The sequence below is a fragment of the Lygodium microphyllum genome, chromosome 19, assembly GCF_053477565.2.
Source record: "Lygodium microphyllum isolate KBCC chromosome 19, Lygodium_microphyllum_v1.1.10, whole genome shotgun sequence".
In the NCBI taxonomy this organism is placed as follows: domain Eukaryota; kingdom Viridiplantae; phylum Streptophyta; class Polypodiopsida; order Schizaeales; family Lygodiaceae; genus Lygodium; species Lygodium microphyllum.
The window spans coordinates 67,650,373-67,671,701 of NC_141153.1; the positions used below are offsets into that span (position 1 = coordinate 67,650,373).

At 41.4% G+C, this 21,329-nt stretch overlaps 1 protein-coding gene across 6 annotated transcripts in view; it reads right to left on the minus strand.

The window, feature by feature from the left end:
- LOC148019980 (ENHANCED DISEASE RESISTANCE protein (DUF1336)) overlaps positions 1-21,329 on the minus strand; it is a 218,773-nt gene that overhangs the window by 41,622 nt on the left and 155,822 nt on the right. For 5 of the 6 annotated variants that reach the window (XM_087700215.1, XM_087700217.1, XM_087700218.1 and 2 more), the window contains 4 exons: positions 11,607-11,767; positions 11,417-11,518; positions 11,208-11,255; positions 4,501-4,644 (listed from right to left, as the gene is read on the minus strand). In XM_087700215.1, coding sequence (XP_087556341.1) covers positions 4,501-4,644; positions 11,208-11,255; positions 11,417-11,518; positions 11,607-11,767 — 455 coding nt within the window. The remainder of the gene's footprint in view (positions 1-4,500; positions 4,645-11,207; positions 11,256-11,416; positions 11,519-11,606; positions 11,768-21,329) is intronic. The other variant, XM_087700219.1, reaches the window with a different exon arrangement.

A 21,329-nucleotide genomic window follows, 5' to 3' on the forward strand; every position in this document is an offset into this window, starting at 1 on the left:
AGAGCCTATGTCGGATCCTCGATTAGCTCATCTTGCTCACATCCGTCAATGGAGAGCCCACAATGTAACAACCAATATTAGCTTAATGCAAGGGTTGCTTCCTAAGTTCCACTCTTAGTTACAACATTTTCCCTTTGCATCTGAGCGTTGTAGCCATCTCATTAACCGCTATGCAGCTCGAGATCACACTTGATACATCAATCTCAATTTTGAGCTTCAAGAGTTTTCCATTAAGAGGATGATCTAAAAGTCAAGTTGGCCGAATATCGACGAAGTTTGCTTTGCTACTATTGACTCCACAAAGTCAGATGACAATTAGGTCACATTCTTCCTGAACAAGTTGCCTAACAAATGCTTCCATTTTATCCAACACATTATCTCACTACCTAGATTGCCGACCTTCTACAAGTTTGAGTATTAGTACTTGCATTATGCAAGTCTGCATGACCAAGTCCATCAGAAAGCCTCCACATAGCCTTACTCGAAGTAGAGGAGGTTGGTTTCCTTTTCTTTGGGAGAGAGAACCAATAGTGGCAAGAACTTGCAAGAATGTGGATGAGGAGTGTCATACCAAGGCCTAGGGTCTTTTACCTAGAAAACCACAACAAACCGTTGCAACTACCTCCACTCTGCCTAGCCCTGACATGAACAGCGTCGGCAGACAATCCCTTTCACTACCCCTGAGGGACTGGCTGATTGGTATGCGTGTTTCAATCCCATTGCACTTTAGGCATGTTCAGGTTTACCTCCATCTCGAACTACCTCACCACATCGTCAAGCATTTGGTTGGCAAAGCTTGCTAGTGGGCGTATGTGATGGTGGCCACATCCTTAGCTTATCTCTATCTTAGCACTCTTAGCTCCTTAGGCTATTGAGTCAAGCCCGTAGGATTTTGTCCTTGGATTTTCATTCTTAAGTCTTCCCCTGCATTTACTCGCACACATATACACATTTGCATCATTGCATTGTTCATTCAATTAGCTTTTCATTTCAATTTTGTTTTGTTTTGTGGAGCATCTCACTATTGACCTCTGTGCTTACAAATTTTCATCTCTTTTGCAGGGTTTTGTTTTCCATGTAGGGCTAACATGCAGGTTTGCACCAGTCCTACCTAAGCTAGGGACTTTGGATATGGCGCCATTTTATTCATGGTTTCATCATCCTAGGAGTTTTGGTCTTCTACCAGCATGGTTCTTGGCACCACACAAAGATCGATATCCGACTCCTCTTCCTCCTTCGGCTTCGACATCCAAGGTTGAGAGGGATTTGCTACCCTTGGTATTCTACACGTTTCAACACTTCTCTTCGATATCAACCTTTCCCCCCTATTGTCCCTCCTCTTTTTGCATTGCATGATTTCATCATCTTTGTAAAAGGCACTTGGGCAATTGAATCATTCCCGCACGAGGGACACTATCCAAGTGGCACCTGCTACATGAGCATTTCACAATATATAGCATACTCATTGTACAAAGCACCACTAGGCAAATCCTAAGCTATTTGCATTGGCGGTTTCTACACCACACCACCATTACTTCATCACCCTTCCCTCGTCATCGACACTCTCAAATGGATGGGTCGCTTGTCTGTTTTGTGATGGATTGAACCTAACCATCCCTTCTCATTCTCGCATATGGTACAGTTAATCAATCAACCGCAAACCATCTCTCAAATCACCTTTCTCGAAAAAAAAAATCATTGTGGTTTCATCTGCCTTTGCAAGGTTTGGTAGGCCACTAGGCACCCGATGCACACCCTTTATACAATGCCTTATCCTCTCTCAAGTGACTACTTGGACTCCCTTCGTAAAATAACCATCACCTCTGCAGTCTTGGTGGTATGCTACTGGCCATCCACCATGCACCATTTGTCTGATGCCTTGGCTGCTTTGGGGTGGGATGCCTTGGGCACACCTAGGTTGGTTTTCCTTTTTTGCCCTATTTTAGGCCTGAGAGGCGTGTTGAGCTAAGAAATACATTACATGTTGTTTAGCCTCTTAAACAACCCCAAAACATCCTTATATAATGAAAAATACAAAAATAGTGCATGGTTGAAGAGAGTTTCTTTGGGTGGGTGCATCCACATCTATAAATAGACAAGCTTTCCGCATTCAGTCTTCATCCTTTTGTGTAGGTTTCTCACTCTACCATGCAGATTTCAGCTATTAACCACCTATCATCTATTGTTGAGCCATCTTGGAGGTCTCCGTCTATTGCATTATCATAGCACCTCATCAGCCTGCATTTTCAGCATCTAGTGCCAAGTGGTAGGCTACTGCCATCCCTCCCACCAGGGGATTGTTGGAGTACCTACTTTTTAGCTAGAGCCCACAGGCCGCCTACATGAGCAAACACCTCTTCTATTGTCACCTAACAGTTCTCTGCATTGAGTGATCAATTTTCAGCCTTCTTTGGTGGTACACTGCTGCCTTTACTAGATTTCAGCCTCCATCTGTTGTGTTTTCATGACCAGCCGATTGCCTTCATTATTCAACACTCTTTTATCTCTAACTAGTGGTTATAGTACTTGGGATCCATCTCTGGTGGATGTCAGTCTCCGACATTATTGCTCTACCCTTGGGCGCTCTATACACTCTTCATTCATTTTCAGTTTTCATCCACTTCAAAGTTGTGTTCTTTCTCTCTCCTTCTACTTGTGTTTGTTTCTATGATTGAGTTTTGAGATTTGATTTTAGGGTTTAAGTTTTGCATGTGTCTATCTATATCATTGTGTTTCTATCATCGTCGTACACTCTGTGTTTCCTTAGTGCAAACCCTAGCACCTACTCCAGAATTACCTTCATAGATGGGATGTGAGTCCCAAAAGACACCCTTACATAGGTCAAAGCCTTGGGTGATTTGACTGACTTGATTGACTTGGTTCAAATGGCCTAGGGGCACATTAGGGTTAGCATAGCTGAGTTCTATAAATAGAACTTTAACTCTCACCATAGTTATGTCCAGTCTCCAACCTCTACATCCTTTTGCTACATAGCTAAATTTCGCCCATTCACCTCTTTACACCAGATTCACGTTTATCAGGCTATAAGTTTCAAGGCATGATGAGAGCATACATAGAGCATACTATTCATTGAAAATAGCATATAATTGCTGGAGATTCTACAAAAATGAGCAATTTTCTAGTGCAAATGAGACAGCACTTGGAATCTTGAATCCTTTTTCCTCCCACGGAAAATGTTATAACATAGCACCTCAATGACAACCACTACGGTAAATACATGAAGTGTAAGTTCAGGTTGTGTCTCACAAGACCCTCAGACACGACAAGACATGATATGTTAATCCTAGATTTACATGATCCTAACGATTTCAGACATGGGAGAGGATCCATGATGGTAGTCTTGCCCTAGAAGATCTGAAAGCTTCCCATTTTGAAAAGCAAAGCTAAACTAGAAAACAATGAATCTCTGCAAGAGGACCTTTAATCCAATCCATGGCTGTACACCTTTAGTTTTCTCTCTTTTTCTTTCTCTCAACTAAGGACATTGCATTTTTAACTGGTGATGGTAGTGTCTAATAACATAAATGTTGGTCTTTCAAGCAGTCTGCTCTTAGGTCTCTATATGTGACTTAAGTTTCCACAATAGGAATCTTACTTCAAACTTCGATTATTAATCGCCTGGAAAGCAGGTACCTGAATCTGTAAGTGTGAATCTTACAGATACTTACAAACAAATACACTGAATTCAAAAACACGCACACCCCTATCTAGGATTTTTTCTTGGCTGTCCCAAGAAACTCTAGCCTACATGAGTAATGAAATTCCAGCAATGTACGTACCTAAAAAAGCACAAAAAATAGAATGATTATTGAAGCAACAAAATCTACTTTTAAGTTATATTATATCATCCAAGCTTTAGATGTCCATAAGGGCATCAACTTAACTTGGGGTCTCTTTCTCATTTGATTTTCAATTTGGCATTCCTGTACTCTTGCAAAAATTAGTTCCAGGTCAAATATATCCTAAACTTAGAGTTCTAATGCAATCTTACAACATTGGCCCTTGGTACGTTTTGTCTTAACATTACCATGGACCCGGATTCTTGTATGACCCTGAAGCTTCAGTTTGAGAACCCCACATTCCAAGTTCATCTAGTCCAACCTTCCAAATCTTTCGGTTTCCTTTTCTCTTTTTCACTAAGACTGTCTTCCACCATGATTAACAAATAAAAAAATTTGAAATAAAATTTTGTGAGTACTTAGAACATATCATCATGTTGAGTAGTTTCACAGAAACTTTGGGTGTTGGTCTATTAAGGTTGGACTAAATGAGCTTGAAATGTTAGGTTCAAACAAAACTTCAGGGTAGATTTACAAATAAAAATAGACCAAAAGCAAGTGAAGCAGAGCCACAGAGAAACACACTAAGGAATCAAACCAGTAGCCCCAACCAAGCACTCTATTGGTGACCAAGAGAAGTATACTACCCGAACCCCAATTTCTCATTCAACAAGTGTAGCCTGAAAGATAAGAAATTCACCTCTACGATACGTGGGATTAACTTAAACCGTGAGTCCCGGTAAGAGTCACTTCCATTGACAAAATGATCCAGTAAAGAGCCTTTGGAAATAGGCCTTTCGGCTCCAAAGTAAAATACCAAACTATAGTTTGGGGTAGCCGGTACCTACAAAATTTCATAATTTAAGCACGTTTAATCCTAAAATGTATATTTAGGAAAAACAATGTAACTGAATGTGATGATACTAACACTAGATGACTGAACAAGGGACTGTATTGAAAAGAACAATAACAATGCTGATGACAATGGCAATGGTGTTGGTGTTAGTGACACTGACTATAATGGTGACATTACAGACAGTGGCAATGTGAATGACAATGATGACAATGTTAATGTGTTGGTGCTGGTGACAATGAATCACAAATGTGACGAGTGACGAAAATGATAATGGTCACAATAATGATGATAAAATGTCAATGACTGTCATAGCATTGAAAGGATCATCGTAGATGAATATATGGTTGGCATGATGTCATTGACCATGATAGCATTGAAAGGATTATGGTAGATGAATATATGGTTGGCATGATGTCAAATGATAGCATTGAAAGGATTATGGTACATGAATATATGGTTGGCATGATGTCAATGACATATATTGTAAAACATCACTCACACTTGCCACATCCACTAGAATTTGTCCTCTTCATTGAACAAAAAATTCCACTTGATGGACACGTAAAATCATAGTAACGGTTCATCAATAGTGGTAACCGTCGAAACTTGTGCATTTTTAGCAAATGGGTCTACAAGTCTTTTCCACATCACAAAAATAAATTTATAGTTCAACCATAGCTAACCATAGCTGTTAAGTGTGGAAACTTACACATCTCTAGCAAATGGATCTACAAGACTTTATCATGTTAACTTAGATCAGGCCATACTGTTAGAAAAAAAAAAATGGACCTTTCTAACATCAAGTTCCAAAATTCTTGTATATGCTTGCTAGTTTAAGACTATGCTTCCCATAAATTGAAAAACGATAGCATATATCCTTGTTATGGACATTCCAACTCAGCAGACAATGAACTATTTAACACTTCCTATATCTATATAAGAAGGCTATCTATGAGCCTTTTGTGTGTCCTTGCAACTCATATATTGTTATCAATGATCACAAAAATGTCAAAGATAGAGGAAAAGCTAGCTGCAAAATCCAGACAAAATAAGTTAGTAGTCATAACTTCAGGTTTACCATAACTTAAATATAGTTATGTAAGCATCATAGACACAAACATAAACACAAATAAAGAAGAAAGATAACTATGAAGTGAATGAATGAATGCTGTAAATCAAGAAAATGGTGTATAAGATGCTAAAGGGTAGAACTATCCAACAACCGGTGACAGAGAGTGGACGTCGACTATCCAGTGGCCTACCAAGACTACAAAGGCAATGGTTATCTTACCGAGGAAGCCCAAGTGATCACCCTAGAAAGGCCAAAGCATCAAACAAAGGGTGCTGATTCGCTGCCAGAGGCCTACCAAGACTTGCAAAGGCAAATGGAACCACATTGAACTTTTTCTTTTTAAGACATGGTTTGTGGCCTATCAAGTAAGTATGCCCCAAGGAAAGAATGAAAATGGATGGTTAGATCCACCACATCATAAAACAAACTAGTTATCCCAACCACTTAAGGATGTTGATCACAAGGGGAAAAAAAGAGAAAACCTATGTAGGTGTGGTGGTAAGTTGCTGAAAGAATCACAATAAGATGCAAAGAATAATGCCACATGAGAATATGCATGCAACAAGTGCCACTTATACAGTGTCCCTCCTAAGGAAATTGTTCACTTGCCTAAAGTACCTTTACAAAGATGTTGATAATCATGCAATGCAAAGGGGATATACAATAGGAAAGGGAGGCCAATGTCAAGGACAATTGCTGAAACCTGTAGACTACCAAGAAAGGGTAGGAACCCCCGCTCAACCATAGATGTTGATGGCAAAGGAGAAAGAGAACCTTGATGTCGGTCTTTACCTCGTCCCGAGAACCATAAAGAATCTAATGGTGAAGGTAGACCTGACATCCCTTAGATGGAATAGCCAAAGAAAATCAGCCATCTAGATGCATAGAACATGCGTGTACTCGATTTGAGGAGAGGGCTCTAATGCTGATCAAGTGGGATAACCAAGCCCGAATCTTAACCTTGGGAGATGGCTCTATGCTAGATAGTCAAGAAGCACTAAGAGAGAACTCCACTATACAAATAGGTCGAATGGCTAAAGAAGGAAGACTTGACCCTCCCCAAGTGGAAAAGAAAGGAAAAGTCAACCATCAAGGAAATCAAGATGGACCTCTCCTTGATCTCAAGAGAGAGGACTCGAATGTTGAGTGTCATAGGCATACCTAAAACTCAACCTCACAAGATGGCTCCTATGCTAGTCAAGAATACAAAAGTATCACCACCAAGGTAGTACTCCACCTGTCATGAAAAGGAAACAAACTAGTGGTGTAGGAAATCATGGTTAAATGATAAAAAACACCTCACCTGTAAGGGGAGAAAGATGAATGCCAAGATAAGGGAAAAGGATACCCAATCTCAAGAAAGACGATACTATCTCTGTCACCATGCTGATGAAGGCAATAGTCACCGAGGCAAAAACCAAAAAACAACCTTCAGCTTGGGTAGGACCTATAATGTTAGTCCTAACTAAAATACAAAACCCACCATGAAATGATCAACAAAGAATCAACATACCAGATGTTTCACATTGAGATCCTTTAGATGTTGTGAGAGTAAGATTAAACGGAAGTAAATGAAAGAAGAAAGTTCACACTGGAAGACTTAAAAGCATGGCTAAGCTTAAAGGAAACTAGACTAAGCTTCCTAAGGATGACCTAGGACTCCTAAGAGACTATCCTAGGGAAAGGTAATGACCAAACCACTCAAAGATACTACAAGGCACTAACAGAGGGGATCCACAATCCACCATACCAATAGCTAGCAAGTAAAGAATATGGATAGCAAGGGGTGGAGAAATTGTGCTGCCTCTGTGGGAAATACGCCTTCTCAATCTCCTTGGAGTGACACTACCACTTCCAAAAGGGGTTGAGAAGGTTGAGGAATGGAAATTGGATTCATCTTTGGTGTCGGTAGAAGATCCCTAGCTAGGGATGAGGTGATTTTGAGTGTGGGTCTACGACCCTTGGCCTTTGAGCAATAGTTGTCATCTACATGGCTAGGTTTCTAGAAAAATATACAAAACCTATTCTTTTTAAGTAAAAAGTGCTAGGATGATCTTTGTGAGGGTGTGAGTGTGCCACTCCCTTTTCCCTTCAAAGGAGACTGAACCATCAGTATCAGAAGGTGGTCGGTGTTTAGGGTCAATCAAGGAAGGCAAATTTGGTGTTTAAAAGTGGAGCTGATTTCTCTCTACTCATTGTTTCCTTCAAAGGAGGCAACTCATCAACACAAGATATGAATTCATGCGTTCAAGCAATTAAGGACGGCGTTACAATGCAGAGGACGAGGATTCCCGAAACAATAGAGCCAAAGGATAGAGAGTAATGCACTTGTGGATGTATGTAAAACACAATGTTGAAGGGTAGTATCGCCCCTAGCAATGTACGAAGGTGCAGAGTGATATACCTCTGAGTGTCTAGTGATGGCCTAAAACCTTGACGTGCATCAAAGACAATGTAAGCTACGATTGGATAACTAATTGTAGATCTAAAGTCAGGATCTAGATTGAAAGAAGAGGACTCGGAATGTAACTAAGTGTAGGAGGAAAGTGCAAAAAATTTGAAGTTGAATGGGAAGCACCACACTTATACTCAAATGAAACAAAGAATGAAGGATTACCCTATGGAACATCTTCAAACATAGAGTTTTCTTCAAAACCATATCGATATCAATGTAGATCTCTATGGTGACTTACAGTTGGTTCCTACATAATAGCAGGAGCAATATAGACAAAATCAAACTCACACAAATCTTGATTGCATGAAGCTGCCATTGGGCTTGATTATAAAGAGTTTGAACTTTTTGCTTTGTCTCGAGTGGATGGTCTTTTCTCAACTAATAAGTGATCAATCTTATTAGCAGAGTTCTCCAATTGAGACATGCCTTGTGAAGGAGTATGAGACGAAAAAGAGTTGGACCATTGTGAATGATCCTTATAAGAAAAGTTAGCAAATGGAACATTGTCATCCAAATCAAGACCATAATGTCTCCTCACAGCCTCCATTGAAGGAATAGCTAGAGAAAGCATTAGAGGATCTGAAAATGAAGCCTTTTGAGCCATCATGAATCAGTTACATGTCATTTGCGTACCTCGCACAAACTAAGCCGTCCACAATAGCCACACGATACCCTTTAGAAAAGCATTGGCTCTGATACCATGTAGAGATATGGAACAATATACTCTGATACCATGTGGAGTTATGCTAGGGTTTGCAAAAGCAAACACTAAGTGTATAACCATGATTAAAACATAAAGAGCTCTTGATGAAATGCAAAAAAAATGCAAAACACAAATACAAACACAAATGAAGAAGAAAGAAAACTGCAAAGTGAAAAAATGACTGTTGTAAATGAAGGAAAGAGTGCAAAGATGCTCAAGGGCTCTTGTGGGAGCGAGCTAAGGGAATAGCTAGAGTGTGATGTCCACCACATATAAATCCTAAAGTTGTAACCACGAGTTGGAGTTGAGATAATGCAAAAAGTGTAAGAGCAGCAGGTTTGAAACTAAAACACAAGAGTCTCTAGGGATGGAACTAATAAACACAACAATGGAACCACCTAAAGATTCTGGCAGCCAATCACTAGCAGCAGCAGGACACTGGCTGACAGTAATAAGAGGAAGATTTGATGCAGCTTGCAGTATAGTAAACGCAAGTTGTATGATGCTCGAGAAGAGGTTGGACAGCAAAAGGGTAGCAGTAGACAACGCCCCAAGGGCTGCTGATGACATTGCAGGAGTCGCAATGGGCTGGACAGCCACTGGAGGGAGAGCTAACGGCTGAAACCTGCAAGACATGGGATGGGAAAGACTGGGGGGGCAGCCTCTCTGTTTATAAAGGAGTGGATCCTTCCAAATTAGGGTTTTTCTTATATGGGACACTCTCTCTCTTCGTGACATGTGCCTCAAGAGTACAGCTGCTCCAAGACACCGAGGACCTTCGCAGAGGAAGCTCATAGACTTCTTTGCAAAGGAGACTCGGAAAACTTCAATACAGTTACAGCCACACTCCACACGAGAGCCTCTCCCACCGCCACAGTCCACATACAGACAAGGAGTATTAACATCGAGCCATTTAGCTTAGCCGATCCAGACATCCTAGGCCTCGACACAGACACCGACGACACCTTCATAGGCGGATACAAGGGATTATTGCTAGGGCTAGAGCTAGGCCCTCCATACCCACATGAGATTGTACCATTTGGAGCTCATTGTTACTAGATAGAGCTCTATGTTTACACATAGCCATAGTTAGTTTTCTTTCTTATTTTGCTTTGTGCTACATATTTTGCCCAGACAGTTGTACCATCATACACATGATTGTAGGTATCATGCCTATTTTGTTTTGGGTATGAGCAAGATTATCCTACCACATTTCTCACAAATAGTGTGGACTCAAGGGCACTGTCACAACTAAAGCTCATAGCTAGCATTATTGCTTGGTATTGTCACAACTAAAGCTCATAGCTCGCATTATTGCTTGGTACATATGGACAGCCACATGTAGCCAAGCTATTGTTCTTTTGGACATATATATTGGAGAGACTACTTCCAAGATTCGGACACAGATTGTGCATACTCTTCATGGGAGATGGGAGAGAATAAAAGGCCATTCAAAGACTATGAGGAGGAGGAAAGAGGCTTTTCTTGGGACATGTGATTCTGTCACTTTTTTTCTTTACTAGATAGACCCACATGGTTTGACATTATAGACCTCCCGACTAGCTATTCGTTCAAGCTTTGTAATAGACTTTCCCCTTGTTATATATTTTTGATATGGAAGTCTCTTATAGGGCGGCTGCTTTGTATTTTCCGTTTGCCTTGGGATTCTGTGAGTCACTTCATGACTGCAAATTGCTGTAATAGCGTGATTTTTGGCAATGCAATTCATATTTCAACTATTTCTAGACCGTGCGGTATAGTGAACTTCCAATATTGGACCTTCGCTTTGTCAAGACATGAACAAGAATGTTGATCCCAAGTTCTAGATAATTAAAATTTTTAAATGCATAAACGCTAGTATTGGTATTTTCAATGTAATTGTTGAATGATTAAGTTTATGGATTAGGATGGATGCTAAACATGTATTTTTACATCTCCTGTGTAATTCAACTCCTCTTTCTGATTGAATCCAAGGGAGTTTATTGATCTTGGTTATCCCAAATAGAGGGATTTTGTAGACTATTTTGGGTTTTCTTGTTGTACTGCTTAAGTAGATTGAAAGTTGAAATTTTTGGTTTGAAAAAGGGGTCTTTGGAAGCTCTAAAATAGGGTATTAATGATCTGTGTGGGCTGCATAGATACTGAACTGTTCCAATGCATGTTTGGATCCGTTTTCGAGCCTCACATATATTATTTGATGCTTGATCTTATGTATGGTAAATACTAATGCATTGCCTAAAACATCCTACAGATTTAACGTCATAATCTAAGGTAATGTGTACCTTGATAAAACCACAAAAAGGAAAAATTCACATGCCTACCTGTAAGTTGATGACAAGGATAAATGGAAGTTGCTTTCCTGCTTCAGACTGTCATCATCCATCCCCCCCCCCCCCAAAACCACCAAAACAGGAAAAAAAAAAAGAGAGAGAACCAAAAGCAGCAACCAACATGAGCATGTTCATCAGTACTTGAGGCCATTAAGTAATATCTTTCATTAACAAAATATTAAAAATAAGTGCATTTCCACCTGAACAATATTGTCTGGATTTGCTGCAATGAAATTTATTTTGTTTTCAGATCTGAACCAATTGACAGTCAAGAGTTTCAGTAAAGGATCTCCCCCAGAAACCTGCATGATGTATTTGAAAGCTTTTCAGCTACCATTACAATGCTCTGCCTTAAGGTTCAACTAGCATTGTGAAGTATGTAAAGTTCACCTTCATGTAATCTGTTAGATATGTTTTTCCGCGAACCATGAATTCTCTTCCACCTGGATCAGTCCAGCATCCCGGAGGCAGCAGTTGGGAACTCATAAACTTACTAAAATCTATCTTCACAGGATTTGAATCAGAGGAGAGCTCTTTAGCTTCTGCTCTTGCTGCATGGAAGACAGTGCGATGGGGTCAACCTACAAATAGATTGAAAGGTTGTAGTACTATTTAGGAGTAATATTCTGCAAAATGCAAAGGATCTCAACTTGAAATCCAAACCAACTCAAGAGACTATTTCAGAGCATCCACATGATGAAAATAAGCTATTTTCGTTGACATTACCCTTCCTCCCACTTCAAGGATGATTCTAACATTCTCATTATGTTTCAAAATTATAAAATCGTTTTCAAATCCTTCTCAATCGTCTAGACAAAAATATGGTAGAAACCTCATAATTTTTTTGGCATACACCTTAAAATATACCATAAATATGAGAACCTATTGTATTCTGTAGCAAATCCCATGTCTAATTTCTAAATTATTTTCAAAGTATGGTGAGGCTCCTTTCAAAAAAATTTATTGATGCTAGCAGAATTTTGAGCCTCACTTTTGAATTTTCTAAAATAGCCAATTGGGAAAATACTAGCATTCCTATCCCTCCTTCCTCCCTAGCAAACCACACACTTGGTGGTGGAACCCATGGTCCGCCATCTTCAACACCTTAACAAAACAGCCTGCTTTTCGCTTGTTAGCATGCTACACATCTGGCGATGCTGCCAGCATGGTGGACTGCCTGTGGGCCTGCCTATCCTGTTACCAGATGTAACATTTCACCATCTCCCCTCATGCCCTTAATCCATCTCATTATACAACCCAGATGTCCCCTCAGTCACATCCTCACCACTGACCACCCCAAGACCAGTTTATTGTGTAGCCATCCACTACGTAATCTGGTCACATCTAACACACCCTCTACACTTGGCATCAGTTTGTAGCATAACTAAATACATCAGCAGCCACTGCCTTCCCACATACAACGGCCACTGCCAAACCATTGAACTGGATTATCCCATAAAATGGCTAGTACGATGATGAGTTCAAGAGACTCAATTCCACCATATAAAGAGAAGCAACTTCCACCTCCAACCAATTCAGAAAGCAAGAGATCTTTGGAAAGCATGTAGTTGCAGGACCATGATGAGTGGTCATCCCTTGGGCAAAATTTATTGAATAGTCTTTTCTTGCCAAAAAAGGTGTGGCTATTTATATCACTCAGAAAATAGCAAACAAGTGGAAGGGTTCATCAGCATAGCTGAAGCTGAAAATCAAAGTCTCATGAATGCAAGGCCCCTCAAGGTCGTTTGCAGGAATGAAGAACAGAAGCTAAGTTGCAGGATTGTCAGTTGTAACACCACTAGGGGTTGCCATACCATGGAATGAAAAGTGGGAACCCGATGTGTGAAGAAACATGGCCAAAGCTCCTACTAATGTCAACACCCATGAAGAGACTGGATAACAGAGGACCAAAACCTTTGCCAGTGCAGCCTAAACAAAGGAACCTCCCCCACTAAAGACCAGTTGGCTGCTTGCAACAGGCCATCCAGATGTGTCACCTTGTGAGCCTCCCAATGAGCTCGCACTCTCCTAATCTCTGCACCAAAGACTAGCTTTGATGACCGAGTAATGCCTCATAAAGCAAATGTCAAGCTTACTTAAATAACTGCCAGCAGATGGCTCCCTAGGAGATACATCTGCCAAGGATAGGCACTACATGAGTCTTGCAAGCCCCTTGAAGAGCAACTGGGCTGCCTCATATGACCATAAGCATTGTTTGGGGCATAGTAACGTGGAATGGGATTTAGGGACAGGGATGAGGACAGGAATTGCCATCCCATGTCACCATGAGAGGGGACTCTAACATGGGGATGGGATTGGGACGGGAAGCTAGAAAATGGCCATCCCATGTACTATGCTTTGGGATCTCCAAGCGCTGCTAGAAAATGGCCATCCATGTACTTTGCTTTGGGATCTCCATATTGCTGTTAGAGGCAGTAATGGCAGACCCCATTATGAGATAATAAGAGCAAACATATCTAGCCTAGGGTGACTAGAGAAGATGCTATATGTAGATATATTATGTTCCAAGGGAGTTAGGGACATGGCTAAGAAACCTAAGGGATTAGGAGAGTAAGGCATGTCTAGACTCCCAAGCATAAGATGAGGTGGCAAATGAGAGCAATACAGTGAGAAAGGGTGATCGTACAAAATCTATTGCTGCAGAAAGAGAAGGGGGAATAAAATATGTGTGGGATCTTCAAGGTTGGGAGAAGACAAGAGCAAGTCCTGCATGGTCTGCAGAGGAGCAGAGATATGGATGCTTGAGAATTGGGGTGCTTGGTTTTGTATGCCAAGGTTTGGAACATGCACAGTGAATGGTTACATTGGTTTCCCTCCCTTGCAGAGCTTTTGGACTCGTATGATTCAGGAAATCGTCGTGCCTCCATCTTCTGATTCATCTCTCAAACCAGTAGGTTCAATTGTATCTCTGATCAATCCTTTGGTACAGACAAAAATATGAGATGGCTGTTGATCTGCTTATTCTATTCCTGGGGAAATCCATCTTATGTTGTTTGTATGATGATGTAAGATTCCATACACATCATTGTTTGAGACCTTATGTCTGCCCTCTCTCTGTACATGCAGTGGGATGTCCAGTTGTAGGCAGACTCTATATCTTCTTTCTGAACTAATTAACTTGTTCTTTCTGATCAGAGTTGTATATCCCATGCTCTTGATGATTGAATGCCTATTACATAGCAGAACTTGAGGATTTTAGTCATCTGTTTGTGTACATGCAGGGTTAAATATAATTGCAGTTAGATTGAATGCTCATTTTTTGAGCTCACTTGTCTCATATTTTCTGACTAAATTTATAATTCCATGTCTTTGGTCGTGGGAGTTGTCATGAATGGTGATGGTTGAAGCTCCTCTCTTTATAATTGTGTCAGAGTTGCAGGTTTACAGGCGTCATGCAATTCCACTGCAACAGGTCTTTAGAGAAAAGATATATCTCTCTTGGCATATGAAATGTAGACCTTTCCTTTTTCATCTGGCATCCACAGCCTTGATCTTCTTTGACACAGTCTCTGAGTAGTACAATAGTGGACTCCTCTTGTTGACAGGAGAGCCCTCTGAGCATAACAGTGAGCTTACAAATCTGTAGGGTAGAAGGATGTACAGGTCGAGAATGTAGAGGTTGTCATTTTGGTGATTGGAGTAAGGGGCCACTGACAGCTCTACCGTACCCTGTCCCTTCATCTTTTGTTCCTGCGGCTACTGTGAAGGCTAGTCCCTGATTCCTCACACTAGCATGCTTTGTTTGTGCCAACCAGCTATACACTGCAAGACCGCCATGGGCCACCAACCACAAGAAGGAAAGACACCCTCTGCAGCTGCCAGCTGTCCTATGAGCCAGCAAGTCCTCACTTTCCCACCCCCCCCTCTTCTTATTGCCCACAACTTGCTGTAGAGTTTCCCAAATCTGACATTCTACAAATATTCTTCCCATAGTTGTCAAGTATGAAAGGTACAATACGGTACAATACGATAAATTATGTACTAAATAGCACCTTATGATTTTATAAGGTACGGTACAATATTAGTACAAAAAAAATTTAACTTGATTTTTAAAAAACCCATAAATCATTAAATGATAGAACACATTTTTAAAGTGGAAATAGCCATTTCATTACAAGATAAGAAGAGGGTGGCCCTTGCAATCGCACGTGCTGCGCACAACATGCAATACATCATACAACTTGAGTCTAAAGACTAGTACATACATGGATAATGGATCATAGTGGCATGTGGATACAATGATAGTAGATACAAAAAAGAGAGAGACATGAATCTATAGACTACAATGAGACATCACTATCATCATCATCAAAACCACATGAGTGCTCATCAAGAGAGTTTGAAGATGACTCCTCGGCATCGGATGATGAGACACTCTCATACTCATCTTCATTGATGAGGTTACCATCATCATCAAATGATGGCTCCCTAGGCGACAACTGTGTAGGCAAGGGGGGGATGTCATCAGGAGGCACAAGATGGGAGCTACTAGAGCCTTACCTTACATGTCTGCAAGCCACTCGAACCACCCCTCCTTGATGTCAGAGGGCACCGAATGACCATGCCCCTACTACCACCTACTCGAACTCCTCGCCCACAAGCATGCTAACTACCAGTGTCATGAGTATCTGCTGCTATAAGTTCTTTGTAGCGAATCTTTGTATGGATAAGAGAATAAGCACTCCAGTTTCTCTCACATACACGTGAAGAGCAATCTTGAGCAAGGACTCTCATGGTTAAGGGCTGAAGGGTCTCCAATGCATATCCAAAGTTTTGCCACCAAAATAGAGGCTTCACAAGTGACTCTCTTCTCCAACATGTAGGAGAAGCAAAAGACAGATACCCTCTCTGATCCCCATAGCATCCTAGATTCTCCAACACTGTATTGTGCTCATCCACAGGGACCACACAAGTCAAATAAGCAAGCTGGTTCGAATGGAGCACTCTATCATCCATGACTGTTGCTGACTTGTAGGCCCAATGTATCAATGCGGCAAAAGTATGGAGGGACTTTTATGCATCCATGCCCATCTCCTCTCTGCTATCTCTAGAACATGTGCGCATCGGGCCTCTATGTTCACTCTGCAACCACATGCCTCCACGAATGCCACTCTAAAGAATTAAATGAGAAGACCTACGGTGGACCCCTCGCAATCACTCATACGTAACACCCTATAAAAGAGTCATGACAATGACAATGGCATGGACTTTCTACCAAAACCGCTCGTTAAGGCACAAGCACTAATGGCTTTGACCACCTCTGTCTCATGCTTATCCCACTCATTCCATAGAGTGGATACCATTGTCATGGACCCCACCTCATAAAGGCGTTTTAGCAACAACCACATGTAAGCAAACTAAGTTGAAGAAGGCTTCTTTAAGTCGAGTGTGCTATGCTCAGATCACTCCATCCATCGGTGAGAATGAAGCAACCATATTTTATCCATGCGGCCTGAATAGAAACAAGGGCTCTATTAATCTTCTCCTTCTCTTCATCAATCTTTTCATCCTCATGTCATTATATGTGACACGAGTTCATCCTTCACTTGGAACCACATTCACAATGGCTGTTATCATCTTCTTCCATTGCTCTTGCTTCAGGACATTGAATGCAAGATTGCACTCAATCATTGTGTGTGCACTTTCAATGTTAACAAGTCGTTGCCTTTCTTTAAGAAAGGCAACCAATCCACGCGCATGATCGAGAGCTTGAGAGAGAGAGAGGACTGCCTCTCTGATGCCGCATGAGCCTCCACTCTATGTCTTTTTCCAGAGCCAATGCAGATGTCAAATCCCCCACCACCATTAGTGGAGGCCTCTTCCGCATCGGTTGAAGATACGCCCACATTTGATGCTTCCTCATTAGTAGACATAGAAGTTCCTATTGATACACCACTTCCTCCTCCTCTTGTGGATTTTCCTCTCATCTTGGTGAGAATCTTGACCGTGATGTTTTGAAGGATTTCCTTACATGGAGCAACTGGTCCCCCTCGTCTTGGAAACATGTTGGAGAAGCCGGGTTGCACCACTTGTATAGCGCTTCCCGCAATACTTGCATGTCCAATGGTGGATGTCGGACTTCTTTGTGTCCCTCTCCACATGGATGATGTGTGAATTGAAGGCCTCATGTTTCTCAAGAGTCATGGTGCCGATGTTAGATGGACAAGCCCGAGGGAGAGTGAGATGCTTGAGTCTTGACTCTTGAAAGTTGAAAGAGAGGAAGAGGATTGGGTAAAGTTGAAAGAGAAAGCGTGAAAGGGAGGGGATGGAAGAGGCTTGAGCCTTGATAGGGTGCGGAAAAGGGGAGAGAGTGAAAGGCTAGAGCTTTACGAATCACAAATCACCACCGAGATTCAAGATCCAAGAGAGAGAGAGATAAGAATGGCAACTGATTGCTGAATCGGTGTGGAAACATGGAGGAGACAAGCACCCTTTGTAGATGAGAGAAGGGTCAAACAATCAAAGAGGGTTCAACAATCAAACAGGGCTACTAACTAGATGGAATCTAAGGGAGCTAGGCGAGGAGTGCATAGCTGGAAAAGTGGGTGGGCTGAAGTATCCAAGGCTTCCCAATCCAAGAACGGCATGTTTTACTGTATGAATACGTATTGATACGTATCGTATCATACAGTTCAACTCATATGGTATGAACAGTACCGTACGACGTACAAATTCAACTATGATTCCTCCCCACTCTAATGGAACAAAGAGAGCCAAATTTCCAAGCTGCCCATTGTTGAGCTAAAAATGCATTATCTTTACTAAAACAGCCCCAAAACATGCTTAATTAATAAAGAAACCTTGTTTATTTAAAAGAAATCTGTTCCTAGAGAGTGTCTGTGTCCCATAAGCACAAACCCACTTGGGAGGGCCCAAAATTTCTATAAATAAGGATGCTGCCCTCCATTCAGCCCTCAATCTTTTTTTTGCAGGTTTCACGTGTTTTTCAGCTTGCTGCCTACACCCCTTTTGCAGAGGACATCGCAGTCTCAGTTGTCCCTTGCTATCATCTACAGTCTGGTGTCTGTTTCCAGCCTTCCACCTGCAGTTTGCAGCTATTTACAGTAAGGCGACTATTGCTGATCACTCTACATTCAGAAAATAATCTCGTTTTTCCAGGTTTCAGGTATTTACAGCTTGCTGTTCAGACCGCTTTCACAGAGGACATCGCAGTCTCAGCTGTCCCTTGCTGTCATCTACAGTCTGGCGTCTGTTTCTAGTCTCCCACCCGCAATTTGCAGATGTTTACAACAGAGCGATTGTTGCTGATCACTCCCCATTCACAAAATAATCTCGTTTTTGCAAATTTCAGGTATTTCAGCTTGCTACCCACATCCCGGATGCGGAGGACATCGTGGTCAAAGCTGGCCATTGCTGTCTATAACAGTCTGGTGCCTGTTTCCAACCTACCACACACTGTTCTGAGTTGATATCAGCATATTGACTGTTGCTATTGGTTTTCCTACGTTTCTGGTCTTTCTCTCTCCTACAGCCTGCGTTTTTAGTCTTCCTCTCTCCTCACCTGCGTTTTTAGTCTTTCTCTCTAGTGCACTGCCATTTGCATCAGATCCAGCCTTCCTTGGCTTCGCTTGCTGATGTTCGATACCCGGAGGCTATCTTGATGCGATTCAGGATCCGTTTAGAGCACGGCACTCTCTCCAGCTCATTACCCCTGCCCTGATCCTTGAGATACAAAAGTTCGAGGTTCAATATTCATTCACTGCATAGTGTGTTTACTGCATGAGTATTGTATATTCTGTAGCCATATCATTTCATTTATTCTTTGTGTTCATTGTCTCTGAGTTACCCTAACCCTAACTGTGTTCTTTTATCAATCTGTGCTTTGTTGTACAGTTTCTATTTGTGTTTCGATCTATGTATGTGAGATATGAGTATTACAAAATAGATAGAAGTAGATGGAGAAGCAATCTTAATCTATATGCATTTGTGAAAATATGAGAGAGATTATGAAAGGGATAGAATTGTAGGGAGCATACAATATTACTTCACTTGCACACACATAAACACACATCTCCCAATGTTAGCATGGCATGTTGATGAGGCTTTTCATTGTTGAAAAGCAAAGTAGAATTTGTGAAGAAGAATCAATGCCAATTATATCGACATTGTTTGTCACTAAATTGATTACTTATCTGTAAGAAGCTGGGAATACTTAGAATGCTAATAATATGCCATGTCACATTGACACTGGTATATAAGGAGAGAAGTTGTAATTTTTCACATCTTTTGACAAATCAATACTTCTTTACATGGTATGAGAGCCTAATACTCTCTAAGAAGCCTAGACCTTTGATCTGAAAGCTCTTTGCAGAAGCAATAACAACAATAGGTGCAAATGACTTCGAACACAACAACACCAATTCAGTCTCCAAAACCAACTATGCCGAGAACCGAGTAAGAGTGGACAGACCAGCTTGCTCCAAAAAGTTCCGACATGGTGAAAGACACTTCTGACCACACAAAAGAAAAGCTATACAAGCTGTCCATTGAAGAATATCATGTGATCATGGCTTATAGACGAAAGAAGATTGAGGAGCTCAATCGAAGGATTTTCCTTCACAAAAAGCTACTCAATGCAGATATGCATGAATTTCTCTCTTCAAATGTTGCACATAAATCTGATGATATTCCAGAGCCATCGAGACCTCCATCAGGGATGGGGCCCCCTATTGGAAAAAAAGATCCGAAGTATGTTCCCTTCTTTCATACTCTTCCATCCACTCCGGTGCAAGGTACTTTAGATTCGTCTTTTGTTCCTTCTTCTTTTACTTCTTCTGCTTTACAATATACTAGTAGAAATCATGAGGAAGACAGAGTACAGTTCGTTGACTACGGAAAAGGTTCTCTTGAGGACCAATTCTTCTATGTTAACACACGTTATGGGGATTATAAGAAAAAGCAGGTATCTTTTCTTCTACCCTTCCTTCTTTTCAGTTTACTTCTCAAAATCAAAATGAATTTGGTGTTCCTATTTCAACATTGCATGGTGAATCATCATCATCATTTCATTTTCATTCATTAAATGGTACAAATGAAAAAAATGCATCTGTACCTTTCACACCACAAATTCAAAACCCACCACATTCTTCTGCTGCTTCTGCACTTCCATTCATACCATTTACATTCTCTTTTCAAGCACCTTATGTTACACCGCACATCACACCGGGGAGTTATCGAAACATAGGCACCGCCTTCAAGACCTCATTCTTTCCTCGACCAGGTAGTGTTCCATCTTCTTCTCACACACTTTCGGGGTCATTGCAACCTGGGTATCCCCCCCAGTCTCTCCCAAGTGTGGATCACTTGATACCACAGCTTGCCTCCATGGCATTACCTAGTGGACCTTCTCCTCATTCTGTCGTGCCCCAACCGAACTTTGGATAGAACTTTGGACAGGGCTTACATATTCCAGTGCCTCCACCTCCATCGGCACCTTATGGAAACATTCATGTTCTAATGCCTCCGTCTCAATCGGCACTCATTGGACACTCACAGCCTGATTCTGTCTACCCACCTCTTCCCCTTCCACCTTCCTATCAGCCAACTTCACTACCACTCTCTTACCCTCCCCATCCATCTTACCCTACTTTTCCGATACCTCATGATTCTATCTCATCTTCAGCCAAGCATGCATTCAATGATAAGACTCCTTTGAGCCAGGTCAAACTTTACCACTTGGTCGAATCTGATGAGACATGTCCTTGACTCACAAAACTTGTGGAATCTTGTGCAAGGGTTGGAATCCCAACCCGATCCCGCACTTCTTCCATATGACGTTGTCCGCTCATGGAAGGCTAGGAATGCCTCCGATATTGCCGAGCTGATGTAGGGCTTATTGCCTGAGTTTCATTCTCAGCTTCAGCATTTTGACCTACCCTCAAAGCGATGGGCATACTTGACTGACCACTATGTGGCTCGGGATAGAACTCCTCGTATAAATCTTGACCATGAGCTTCAAAATTTTCAAAATCTCTGACCGGGATGACTTGAAAGTCAAGTTGGCTGAGAATCGGCATCTTCTTGCCAAATTCTCCACTACGGGGACTCCCAAGTCCTCTGACGATCAAGTCA